This window comes from Melospiza georgiana, chromosome 2 (genome assembly GCF_028018845.1).
Source record: "Melospiza georgiana isolate bMelGeo1 chromosome 2, bMelGeo1.pri, whole genome shotgun sequence".
Taxonomy (NCBI): Eukaryota; Metazoa; Chordata; class Aves; order Passeriformes; family Passerellidae; genus Melospiza; species Melospiza georgiana.
This window is the reverse complement of record NC_080431.1, coordinates 103,561,369-103,574,985: the sequence shown is the minus strand read 5'-3', so window position 1 is coordinate 103,574,985 and position 13,617 is coordinate 103,561,369. Positions and strand designations below refer to the sequence as shown.

Below are 13,617 nucleotides of genomic sequence, written 5' to 3'. Positions count from 1 at the left end.
AGAGTAGATGAAAGCACTTCGTAGAGTATATTTGCACATTTCAATTGTCAGGGGTTTTTTTCAGATAAAAGTTTCAGAAAACATCTTGAAATACGTGAGACTTTTTTTATTTTGTGTTTGCATTCTGCCACTCTGACATATCCATTTCCTTTTCAGCTGGGGGGAACCATTGGAGATATTGAAGGAATGCCATTTGTTGAAGCATTCAGACAGTTTCAGTTCAAAGCAAAAAGAGAGAACTTCTGTAATATCCATGTTAGCCTAGTACCACAGGTAAGTTATTAGAGTTAATATTATAAATTTTAATCTATATTGGCTTTATATTTGTTCACTTGTCTCATTAACCCTTTCATGCTGGAGTCAAGTCAAGACCACTGTAACTCCCTGTACAGGACTGAAAGTATTTTTTCATTTGAACTCTAAATTTTGCTTCACTACTCACTGGGGATATTTTGGTAAGCAAAGGTTTGTAATGATGATAGATTTCACCTTCTACAGACAAAAAGATAATTACCAACTACAGCTGTGGATTAGAGAATTGAACAGCAATTGGTAGGATCAATTCTGTGTAATTGAGAACAGAATTATTTATTACATGTGAATATCTCAAAAACAGTCACTGGAGGCTTTGTGCTGTGTTGGACATTCTCCATTTTTTAGCCAAATCCAACTTTTAGAATATTCTTCTTCTATTGTCCAAACCAATTATATGGAAATTTTTCTCTGAAAACAAAAACAACAAAATAAACTTGACATGAATTGGAACCCTGTGGTTTCATCACAGTATTTCATATACAAGTGATAACAGTCGTGTCATTTCTGTTTCTGGCATATTATGGCTCTCTTTGGATATGTTTATTTCCTGCAAATATTATTACTTGCAATCAATTTTGTCTTTTAATCTGTAACTGCTTTGTTAGCAGATATTAGCTGCTATTTGAGCTTTCAAAATGTGCCTTTTCAGCCTAATGCTACTGGTGAACAGAAGACAAAACCAACACAGAACAGCGTTCGAGCACTGAGGGGTCTAGGCTTGTCTCCAGATTTGGTGAGTCAATAAATACAGATTTTTATTTATAGGTCATCTAGAAATATCCTTACATAACTTGTGTTCAAAGAATAAGCCATAGTCTCTCAGGAGAAATGAGAATTTTAGAAGAAATGCAAAATATGTGCTGCATAGCTCCATTAAAGCCACAGGAAATCAAATTAGTCAAAATCACTCTAAGCTAACTTAATTCAACTAACTTCTTGCAATATCTTGGGACTGTAGCTAGGTCCTTCAAAGGCATCTTTTTTACAAAAATAATTATTCACTGCTAAAAATAATTGAAATCTCAATTCACTTTGTAGAAAAACCTAGAATGTTTCTGTTTTCTTGTAACATTCAGATTTTCTTTTTGCATTATTAAGAAGAGGCAGTGTGTATATCCTCAAAAAAGAAAACTTATTCTTAAGATAGTCACACAACTAAATTTTGTGTTGTGCTTCTTTCTGTTTTTTTTTTTTTTTTTTTTGAGCCCTTTCATTTAACATTTATGAATGAATGTGTTTTTAGCTACAAAACCAATGGATTTGGAAATAGGGGATGTGTAAGATGTGTTTGTGAAGTGGCTGTGACATGATAATCATAACCAGCTTGTGGAAGGAAAGACTTTTATTAATATAATGCTGTACCGTGTTCCAAGTTTCAGGGCCTAATCTCCAAAATCCCTCTTGAAGTGCTAATTGCATAAGAAAGTTTCCTGTTCTTTCTGAAAGCCTTTAGGGCAATTTCCAGGGCCTGACTTCTCCTTCCCCACCAAAAATAATTTTTTTTTAAAAAGCCTGTTAAGTGGGTGTGTAGTAGAAGGAGAACAGACAAACACAGTGACTGTCTTGCATCTTGGGTTCTTGCCTGGGGCAGTTCTGGGACTGCCAGGAGCACAGTATTGTTTTGGTTTTTGACTGCTGCTGTTGACACCTGAAGCAGGGACAGCTCTCACTTCAGGTGCAGCCTCTTGGTGCCCTTACAAAGTTCCTTGAGTGCTGCTTCAGGGCAATATTTAAATGGTTGCTGTCTTGGCCAGGCAGAACATGGGGCAGCTCCCACAGCTGAGCCTGTTCCATCCAGTTCTGAATCCCTGCTGCCTCCCTGCCTGCTCCAGGCATCCCTGGGGGGGCTGCTCAGCTCTGTGTGCCCCAGCCTGTCTGTTCTGAGTGCCAAATGTGCTGTGGCTGCAGAGATCCTGTGCTCTGATGCAGCACTTAGAGTGTGCACTTGTCAGAGCTGCCCTGCTGGATTCAATTGTTCCTCATTGTGTGTTGTGTTCCTTTGCAGTGCATCTCTCTCATTTTTATTGTAGCTTTGCTATTTTTGTGCTGGCTCTGATGTTTTTGATTTCTGTGTCTGCATTAGCTTTAAATTTGTCTCCACAAGATGGATGATAGATTTGAAAGTGGGTTTACTCATGTGCTTGTACTATCAAGGTTTATAAATTATACCTTCAGATTCAAACTGTACCAAATTTTACAAATGAATTGTGCTTAAGTGAATAGAATGTACACTTTGTTTCCTAATTACCTTTTGATCTAAAAGCACACTAATTTTCCCTTATACTTGGCATTTTTTTCTGTTTCCAGAATTACTTCTAAGCTTAGGGTAAGTTAATTAGACTCCATCAGTATCAATGTAGCTAAGCTGCATTAGCAAGGTGATCAAAGGGCAGCTACAAGTTTCTGAGCAAAATGGATGAATTAAGTAGTTGCATTTGCTTGAAAGATGGGGAAAGTAATGAAGTAGCCTTGTAACAGGCTCATCCTACTTTTTGTTATACTTTCAGGTTTCCAGTTAACTGAAGGGAGTGGACTGAGTAATAAGTAGGCACTTTACTAGAGCAGTTCTGCATTTTGATCTAGTTGCCTGGAATTATATAATGCACAAAAAGACCCTTTCCCACAAACACCAAAGTATATAATTATTTTTTAATTGGTTAAAAATTATCAATATTTTCTAAAATTACTGGGGTTTAAATGTATCAACAAAATACTAGTACCAGTAAAAACTCCACAGAATTATGAATTAGTTTTCTTCTCTTTGGCCTCGTTTTTGTCGTGATGTCTAAATTAAGAAGATGCTGAAATACTGAAATACTCATGCATGTAAGCTAAGTATTATTTCTCTCAATTTAAATCTGATCATATTGATTACAATATTTCTTTTGATTCATCATATTCATTATTATAGAGCTGCTAGACTTGAGGCAAAGAGTATTACAATAGTAGTTGCAAGAAATAAGATTATGAGGAAGGAATATTAAAGAGAATGCCAATGAAAGATGAATGAAAATTGGTCAGTATGAGCAGGTGATGGATTTGCTTCTGCCTTGCTAGTACATATTTGTGAGCTCTGATATATCCTAGAACTCCAAAAGGGGGGAAAGAGTAAAAAAAGGCACATTTGTTTGTGCTCTGCTTCCAAAAGAGATGAATTTCACTATGAAATATTGAGGATCTTCTATTGGTTTGCCTAGTAAATATTTGAAGTTTTTCCTTCTGTTATGACAGATAGTCTGCAGAAGTGCAAAACCTATAGAGATGGCCGTGAAGGAGAAGATTTCCATGTTTTGTCATGTGGAGCCTGAGCAGGTCTGTATTTCAATATTACATGTGGGACAGTATACAAATATTTCTGTGCATTTCTCTTTTCAACTTCTGACTGTTTCATTCATATGTGATTGTTTTTGTAATTTTTTATCTTGCTATTATGGATGCCATAGCATTTTCAAAATATCAGGAGTACATACATTAAGTTTTATGTCAGACAGTCATGAATAGTTTAAATGTGTGTTGAGTAAAAGCTAATAAAAAATAGATTTTGAGTGCATGGTTTGTTGTTATACATAGCATGAAACTGTACAGTTTTCACAACTATGGCTGGTTTTATTCATTATTTATCATTATGTATTTATTGTCCATAAACCATCTCAGGTGATTATAATAATGGATTAGCAAAGTGTAGTTAAAGCTTGGTGATTTGCTTATGTCCACAGATGGTCAGAGCCACATGAACACTCTTACTGTGATTATATGTAATAGGCTATTTATACCCTCAAGCATGCATCTACTGTGTAGTTATATATTCTTCTATAATTCATGTCTGGTTTTTTCCCCCCTAATAGTTTACAATTAATTGCTATTCAAATATTACTTTTCATTAATTCACTGCTCTTTAAATATTTTTGCAAGTGAGAGCATTTTACTTTTCAATGTTCTGGATAATGCTGAAGGTACAACAGATTCAGATGGAATGGGCACACAGAGAGGCAGGGGGCAGCACACACATGTACAAGGTTTGTGATGAGCAGAAGCAGCTCAGGGGTAACAAAGAGAGTATCCTTTACTGTTCATGTCTTGAGAACACTTGTGCTCAGGATTCTGAGCTCTGTGATCTCAGGTAAACCAAGCACAATCACCTTCATTGCTGGCAGCTTGGATGCAGTTTGTAAATGTGTTCTGAACAAAAAGGTCCTTAGATGGACTGTACTCAGTAATTACATAGGCTAGTTCACTAACAACATCCTTTTAGGTGACTTTGTCACAACCAAATTGGGTCTGTTTTGTTAGGTTTGTTTTTTTGCTTTCATGCTTAATACTCCTTAAGCTTGTGAGAGGGGAGGAAAGAACTGCTAGCAAGCATGAGTGTTTGTGGAGCCAGATGTTTGCATTAAAACTGATGCATTGATAGGCTTGACAAGCATGTATGATGGTGTGAAGAGGAAGTAAAACACATTTTTACTTTTTGAGTAACTTTTTTTCTTGTAGATTTAATAGAACCTTAAATAGTAGATTTAATAGAACCTTAAATATCTGTCCCGCTCATTCAAATATTTAAAAAACAGAATGTGTATAGAATAAAAAATGTATGTAGTATCCAAAAGTAGAATGAATGTTTCCTATGAAAAATTTACATAAGTTTTTTATATTATGCCTGTTTTTTGTTAGGTGATATTTATTCATGATGTTTCTTCTACTTACCGAGTACCAATCCTATTGGAGGAGCAAGGCATCATTAAGTATTTTAAACAGAGGCTAAATTTACCTATTGATGACCAGCCAAGTGATCTTCTAATGAAGTGGAAGAAAATGGCTTGCAGGTATTCTACATCCTGCTGCTTTCTCTAGAAGTGCTGTAATTCCAGGTCAGTTTTGGCTGCTATGAAGTCACCGAACTGGACTGAGTGGGTTAGTGCTGATGGACGCCTGTGAATGGTCTGGGTTTAAAACCATTTGGGAATTTTAGGAGATATTTTGTGGAGTTAAAGAAAAAGCAAATGCTGTTAAAATGGTTTCTTTTTCTTCTTTTTGTGAAATTTGGTGTAGTAACTGAAGAACCTGTTTTTGTCAGATACGAAAGGTTGCTGAAGGTGTGTTCCATAGCTCTCGTGGGCAAGTACACAAAGCTAAGTGACTGCTATGCATCTGTTTTCAAGGCTCTGGAACACTCTGCACTGGCAATTAATTACAAACTGGATTTAATGGTGAGCATATTTCTGGCTTTTGCTTTCAGGAATACTTTGATTCTACTGTTGTATCATTCTGTGGTAACCTACTAGTTCCCATCATGTGTGGCAGTTTTAATTCATGTGAAAACTAGAAAATTAATCATGCAGATAAATACAGACTGGAGACTTTCATTTTTTTAAAAGAAATGTTTACAGATTTAATTATTTTATTTAGAACTAAACTACCTGAAAGGAACACTGAAGTTACCCAAAACTGGATCTGATGAAAAAGCAGACTTTATCTGCAAATTTGTATTTACTACCATAGTTAGATTTCACTTGTTTTCATGACACATAGTTTTATGGTGAACTTGGCAGTCCTGGCTTCACAGTTGGATTCAATGATCTTAGACATCCTTTCCAACTATTTTATTTATTTTATGACTAGAATTTAATTATTTTATGACTAGAAAAGGGAAAATGTACCAGTCTTAAAAAAAAAAAAAAAAGAAAAGGTAAAAAATAGCATTTGGGCAAATGGCAGATGGTCAGCCTTTTCTTGTTCCCTGGGCAGAGTATTAGCTAATACACTAAAAAAGTTGTTTCTGTGTGCATGAAGAAACAAGAAAATGGGAACAGCCAGAATTGATCCCTGGGGATTTTTAGATCCTGACTGGAAATGATCCTAAGCAGCCTGCTCTAATTTGACTTGCTTTGGGCAGGGTATGAGGGTGGAGACTTCCCAATGTCCTTTCTGCCCTACATGATTGTGTCACTGTAGTGTTTTGTACTGACAGCTGCAGAGGGGAAAGTTTTTATGATATGAAAAATAGCTTTGCTTTTAGCAAAAAAGGTGAAAGGTGCCCTGTCTGCAAATGCACAGCAAGCTTCATGTGCAGCTGGTCTTAGTTTTGGTGGGACTTCTGCATTAACAAACATGAAAACTGATGGTTGCTGAGCTCTAGTACAGTTGCAACCAATGTTAACAGACACAGTTCCCACTGTACTTAACTGCATGTCCAAATCTCCTTTTAGTGCTTATGCCCAAAGGCTGTCAGTATAATCCCATGCTCTGAAGGAACTGCTTTATCTGAATGACAAAATGTTGATGCTTTAACTGATCAATGTTCCTTCTTAATATGTTTGGCAAGGAAAATACAGTTAACTCCAACTGTCATTAGTTTCTCTTTCCAACCTCACACTATCATAGTGTCTTTTTAGTTGGTTATGTAATATTCTTCTAGTATAAAATAGCAACATTCAAAAGTAGTTATTTTTCTGTTGTATTTTTGATGCCTTCTGGAATGTGGAAAAAGTAGAAAATATTTGCTAGAAAGCAGTCTTGTCTGGGAAACTTTCAGCAATCTCCTTGTCAGTTGCCTTTCTCTGCACACAGGTGAGTTCTGCCATTTCAGATGATCTCATTTTTATGGAGGATGGAGTCTACATCAGAATGTGGTTAATTATGTTAATCTGAGAAAAAAGCTGACAGAATCCAGAATCAAACTCTGATCTTTTGTGTCCCCAGTGCAGTACATTGTTCCCTCACTTAACTCTAGTGGTGCATCAGGACCTGTGCTTTTTGATGACACTAGAGATTCTAATGCAGTATTTCCACTAGGGCATAGGTAATGATTCTTTCTCCCCTTCTACCCAAGAGACCCAGGAACACCTTTCTCACAGACAATGCAGATTTTTCCAGTCTCATTATAAGATTGGACAAGCTGTGGCACCCAAAAGCCAGGCAAGGAAAGATCCTGGCCACATCCCATTGGGATGGCAGGAAAAGGTCAGCACCACTCCTTGTTTGGCCCTGGTTGCCCTAGGAGGGTAACCTGGGTTCAGAGTTGCAAATTCTAGTCAATCTGCTTCCCTGGAGGGTGCCAAGCAGGGCTGCAGGCAGACCCAGCTCCTGAGCTGTGTGCAAAGAAAAGGGCACAGATTGCTGCAGTTAGAGCAAACACTGGATCTTGAAAGCAAATACAGGGTCTTCAGTGAAGTTGTTGCAGGTTTATTGGCAAATTCACTTGAAACTGTTAACAGTTTCTCTTAGCACTTGATCATGTACTGTCTACTGCTCCTTCTGAGGAAAAAGAGACCATTTCATTGTATGTTTTTCTTTATTAGTACATAGATTCAACGGAACTTGAACGTTCTATGGAAGCAGAGAACTCAGTGAAATATCACCAGGCATGGCACAAACTGTGCAAAGCAGAGTAAGTGACATTGGGCATTCTGTATCCTAAATGCAGACTATGATATTTATTTCATGTGATGAAAAATGCTTCAGTAAATTAAATAATTTCTCAATGCATCCAGACTTTTGTTACTTATGTGAAAGGATAAATTGAATGGGTGGTGAAAAACTTCAGCAAATTGAAGTATCAACATATATCCTCAAAGTCTGCTTAATCTCTTTAGACAAATTGCAGTTTTTTGGTTGTTGGTTTAGGGTTTTGATTTTTTGTGAAAAAATCAAAAAAGTGATATTTTGATGTGAAATGTGCTTGTAAATGCACACTGAAAATGTCTTTGTTAAGAATCATTGCTAGGATTTCAATTTGTGTTTTTAAAGTGATCTTGTTTCTTGTCTAGATGCATTTTGGTTTTTTGGTATTAAAAGATCTAAATTTTGGGTGTTAGGATTTTAAGCAGTGAATATGTAGCTAGTTTATTTGAGCAATATTTATTTAAGCAGTGGGAATTTCCCTGTGAAATGTGATATTGGTCAGATGAGAATTGGGGTAGGTAGATGAAATAAATCTCCAGTTTTAATGTCTTTATATTCTGAATGTTCATATAAAACATGCCTGTCATGAATTGTGCTTGCTTAGTTTTAACTTCAAGAGTCTTCAAGTTGTGTGGATTCCTCTGCTGGCTTGATTCTACATGTATATTCTTTTGTATATGGCTGTCATTACAGTGGCATTCTGGTCCCAGGAGGTTTTGGAATTAGGGGAACAGAAGGCAAACTCCAAGCTATCTCCTGGGCAAGAACAAAGAAAAAACCTTTTCTTGGTAAGATCATTAGAGTGAGAAATTCCTGTGTTTAGGAGATATATAGCAAGCTAATTGATTTGATGAAAAAAGACAAACCCCCACATTAGAGAAGTATCCCGTCTTAGGGAAGTATGTGTGATGTTGTGACTATCTGCCATGTAGAGAATTCCCAGGAGCATAGTCTTGTACCACATCTGCTGTATGAGGAAGGGAAAAAACCAATCCCTTCTGCAAAGGTTAAATTTACATGTACAAAAGTGGAGAGTCTTTGCTTCTCATTGTAATTATATTACTATAATTCTCTTTATTAAACAGTATGCAGAAAACATAAATGTCTTTGCACCACTTTTTCTATATTAAAGTTTTTTTGTTTTAATTTACTGCTATATGTTATTACAGTAAAGTAAAAAATATAATCTGGCCTATAAGCTAAGCTTGTGTACCTCTGAGCCTTTGCTTCCCACTCCACATTTCTTACTTTTAAGTGTCTGAGTAGTTGCCAAAGCAAAGTTTGAATCTGTATATACCAGGCTTTCAGCTTCTGTTTGTATTTGCAATAATTACTGGTAAAATAGATGAGAGGAATAAAATATCTTTGAAAGGGCTTAAAGTGCATAATTGTGTCACGTGTATTTATAATGTGCCAAGTTTGAAGTGTGAGTTTTACATTGAGCAGCCACTTTTGGTTTAAGTTTTTTGTAAGTCTGTGTATATGCAATGAATACCAAGATTTCAAAGCAGTCGAGTTTAAGACAGAGCAGCAAGTACTTAGTCAGTCCCACTCTTCAGCCTGGAAATTCTGGAGTTTTTGTTTTCTCTTCTAGGAGTTTGCCTGGGAATGCAGTTAGCAGTTGTGGAATTTGCAAGAAACTGTTTGAATTGGGAAGGTGAGCTCAGTAGGCTGGTGTGAATATGATTTATTTAGAGGGACTTTTATTCTCTGTGTGAAATGTATGTCTATTATTAGAACTGTTTCCAGATCCTGTGGTTGTTAGATACTTAGCCCTTGCAGCAAGACCATTTTCAGCTAAGTACCCTGTGCTACCTCTCTGTGCAAGGGAGGAAGAACTCTTTGTTATGTGCATTGTTTGAAATCTGCTTTTTGATCTAAAGAGTGTAGAAGAAAGTGTGCTTAGAGTTCACCTCTGTAGTCTCTTTCTGAAGTGTGCTGGTGGTGAGAAAAGCTGAGTTTTCTCACTAGCCTTCATTAGCCAGTGTGGCCAAACAAGAGCCATTCAGTAGCAGTATGAAGAGATTTAACTTATCAACAATTTCTAATACTAAGAGCTGAGAGGAAAGTGTTTTGGAGAGGGAACTTATGTGTCTGAGGTCATATGCTTCCTATGATTGCTTCAAAAGTGGTGCAGGATGCATTTCAACTCATGAGATTGTAACATAAATGTAGACAAGCCCTGAAATGCCACAGAGCTGTTATGAGTTTGTAGTGCATGTAGAGTAAATGTACTGTGCTTACTTTGAACTTCTGTTCCAGATGCAAATTCTACAGAATTTGACCCAGACACAAAAAACCCAGTTGTAAGTACTGTTTTTTCCCTGCATGTGTTTTGTGAACATACATCTTTCTTAAAAAGAGAATTTGACTCTGTGTTACTTAAAATTTATCTATATTTCTATGTGGTAGGACATGAGGTGGTATCTCCTGTCTTTACTCAGTATTGCTTAGAAAGGTATTTTCTTTTGATAGTGTCTTGCCATTGCCTATTTGCTTCTGTGAATTGCCTTAGCTTTATTTTTGTAACTTTTCTAATGGTTTCCTTGTGTGTAAACTCATGCTGGGAGTAGACAATAATTTTCAAGGTGGCTTTACTAGGGAATAAAATATAAAAGGGAGCTGAAACGTGTAGCACAAGCTATTACCAAAATAAAAATTTGTTTGACAAGAAATGGGCTGGAAAATTTTTATATTTCATATATATATATATATATATATATATATATATATATATATATAGTATAAATAACCACCACAGCCATCCTCCCCATGCATCTTATGATCCTCCTTTTGACAAAAATGTCAATGCCCCAGATATGGCAGGGCTCTCTGCATCATATTCTGATGATAGGATTTTAGAGTGGATTTCACCACATTATTAATGTAGTAAAACTTATAAGCGATCAGGGAAAGGGGGTTTTTAAGAAAATTAAAAAGAACAGAAGTAAATATGAGAAATAAAGCAATATCTTGGTGTGAGATGTAAACATTTCCTCTAGTGGCAAATCGAGTAGGTTGCTCACAGTAACCTACTGTTTCTCTATGAATTTCCTTCAAAAGAATTTTGTTGAGATTTACAAGTAAAATATACTTTTTTTTTTCACATCTGCTTAGTCTAAAATGTGCAAATAAGAGGGTTTTTAGAGCATTTGCTCAGTTTGTCAACGTTGCTTGTTTGCATAGGAAAGATAATCTAGTCTGAAATTCTGAGGGTAAATTAAAGACCTTCAGAGTTTCAGGGTAGCCTTGCTGCTAGAATTTGGTGGTATTTGGAGAAGTGCACAGGTGAGTGAAGGGAAACTTTTGGCATGAAATTTGTGGTCTTGCCATAGTTAGAAGTCTCTTCCTTTCTCCTTGATTATGTGCAAAAATGTACTCTCTCTCTGCAGGGGTCAATTTCATAATAGCAATGTGTTGTAAAATGTGGAAGATGTTGCAAGCTTACTGTAGAATTTTAAGTTTGAACAAGATAGAGCACAGAAGAGTGATTCTGGGTCATCCTTATTTCTAGAGCTTTTTGAGTGTCAGTTTTATTTAATGATATTTATCTAATTTGAGTGTCAGTTTTATTTAATGGTGTTTAACTGGGTGATCTGCAGTTTACATTCAAGGGCAAGTAAGGTAGATTGTTAAAGAGAAAATTATGTGTACATAAAGTTAAGAAAATAATGGAGTGAATGTGTCATAGAAGATTAATACATTGTTTATGATGGAAGTGTTGCCATTGCAGTGTGTATAATGGATATTCTGTTTTTCTGAGCTGCATTAAGGTTCTGAAATTGGTTATTGACAGTCATATTTCAGCATCTTAATCTGATCTTTGACACCTCAGTTCTGGACAAGAAACAGATGTAAATCATTCCAAGTGGGAGATTTGCACTATCAATAATTACAGCCACTAAATAATCTGCCTTAGCAGAGTCCATCTTGTGTGAAAGCTATTTAGATATTCTATGTGATCAATAATAACAGTTGGAAGAGATTGCTGAACTATCAAACTGATGTAGATGTTTCATTATCCAAGAAAGTTAATTGGAGTATATCAGCACTGATAATATCTTGTGATACCACTGTGCCCTAAATTAGGACTGAATCAGTGTACTTTTCTTTTGGTTTCTCCTCCTTTGAAAACAGAGGAGGGAGAAGAAAGGTACTGGTGGGGCAGTAGTTACATTTCCTTTTATTTTTTAAAAAAAGATAGAACTTGACAGGTAGTTTGGCAGGGGAACTGAGGGGCATCATAAAAGATGCAGCTACTTACATTGCTTCTTAATTTGCTAAGCATTCAGGTGCTCAGAACTGTACTACTAAAGTTGATAGTTTCAGCTAAAGCACTTAGAAAATATTTTGGTCTCTTGTGTTTCTCTTTGTTGACTGCATCTATGTAAATTGGAACTTTTTGCTGCAAATAAAAACTACAATTATCAAGTAGTCCTGTAAGTCAGTATTACACAGAATCACTTAGGTTGGAAAAGACCTGCAAAATCAAGTCCAACCTTAAACCAAATACCACCTTGTCAACTGGACCACAGCCCTAAGTACCATGTACATCTGTGTCTTGAACATCTCCAGGGATGCTGAACTCACCACATCCCTGGCTGGCCCATTCCAATGCTTAGCAACCCTTTCAGAGAAGAAGTTAGTCCTGATTTCCATCCTGAACCTCCCATGGCACAGCTTGGGGCCCTTTCCAGTCATCCTGTCACTGGCTGCCTGGGAGAATTCCCCGGTGCCCACCTGCTGCCTTTGGGCAGTCGTAGAGATTGATGGGGTCACCCCTGGGCCTCCCTTTGTCCAGGCTAAACCCCAGCCTCCTCAACAGCTCCAGTCTGACTTGTGCTCCAGACCCTTCTTCAGCTCTGTTGCCATTTTCTGGACATACTCCAGCACCTCCATGCCCTTTTGCCCAGAGCAGATTTCCAGTCACTCTTCCCAAGCCTGGAGCATTGCCCTAGCTCAGCAGGCCATAAGGGAGATAAATGAGCTCTGAGCACAGCCCAAGTTCTTGGTTGATTATTTGCAGATGATGTTCCCATTATATATTTTTAAGCTTTCTGCTTTACTTCCTAGCCCTTTTGATAAATAATGATAGGTAAATTTTTAGTATTCTTTGCAGGAGGATGGCTGTTCAGAAAGGTCATGCATATGCTTGAGTGTAGAGCTTGGTATGAATTTTCTCATGCAAATAGTAATTTCACAAATAACTCCTTTAAAGGGAAACAATATGGTCTGAACTGCTAGTGAACTGGATTCACTGGATGGATAAAGAGTTGTTTTGTTCCATTTCTCTCATCTTCCTCTACTATTAAACTTAGCTTTTTTTTAAAAAAGATCCTTTAAATTATGTTATTTGTCAGTTTTATTGCAACTGCATCTAATACTGCTTTGGAAGAAGAAAAAAAACTTTCTGGAAATAATTTTCCTTTTTTTTTCCTTTGATTTACAAAAGCTATTTTTAATTGAGATCATTGTTCTTCATGAGCAATTACATCTTGTATCATGAACCTGATCTTACTGCACTGGGTAAAATAACTGCATTTTCTATATACTCAAGAAATTGTGCAGAAGTATTTTTTGCCAGTAGGTGACATTCTTAAAACATGTTAATTTCCTAGTGCCCATGTTTCCTATTCAGGATGTCAGTAACCTGATTGAAATCCAAAATTTCTAAGGTCGTCTAAGAGATGAAAAGGAATGTATGTCTCACATGCAAAAAGCATGTCCTAAATTTCTGTGAGTGTACTTAGGTGTGTGTGTAAATTTGCTAGTGGAGCTTGGTTAGCATAATGTGCATGTGGTGTATTTACTTTTTAAATCAAAGCATATCATTAATTTAAAATATTTTTGCAAACCAGGAAAAAAAAAATACATACAATTTTCTTTCTTTCAAGAAATAACATA

The 13,617-nt window shown here is 36.5% G+C and overlaps 1 protein-coding gene across 2 annotated transcripts in view; it reads left to right on the top strand.

The window, feature by feature from the left end:
* Nucleotides 1-13,617, top strand: part of CTPS2 (CTP synthase 2) — a 58,915-nt gene that overhangs the window by 5,183 nt on the left and 40,115 nt on the right. For both annotated transcript variants that reach the window (XM_058018601.1, XM_058018603.1), the window contains exons 5-13: nt 157-273; nt 965-1,048; nt 3,547-3,627; nt 4,984-5,135; nt 5,387-5,519; nt 7,611-7,699; nt 8,407-8,501; nt 9,308-9,370; nt 9,976-10,019. In XM_058018601.1, the coding sequence (XP_057874584.1) occupies nt 157-273; nt 965-1,048; nt 3,547-3,627; nt 4,984-5,135; nt 5,387-5,519; nt 7,611-7,699; nt 8,407-8,501; nt 9,308-9,370; nt 9,976-10,019 (858 nt within the window). The remainder of the gene's footprint in view (nt 1-156; nt 274-964; nt 1,049-3,546; nt 3,628-4,983; nt 5,136-5,386; nt 5,520-7,610; nt 7,700-8,406; nt 8,502-9,307; nt 9,371-9,975; nt 10,020-13,617) is intronic.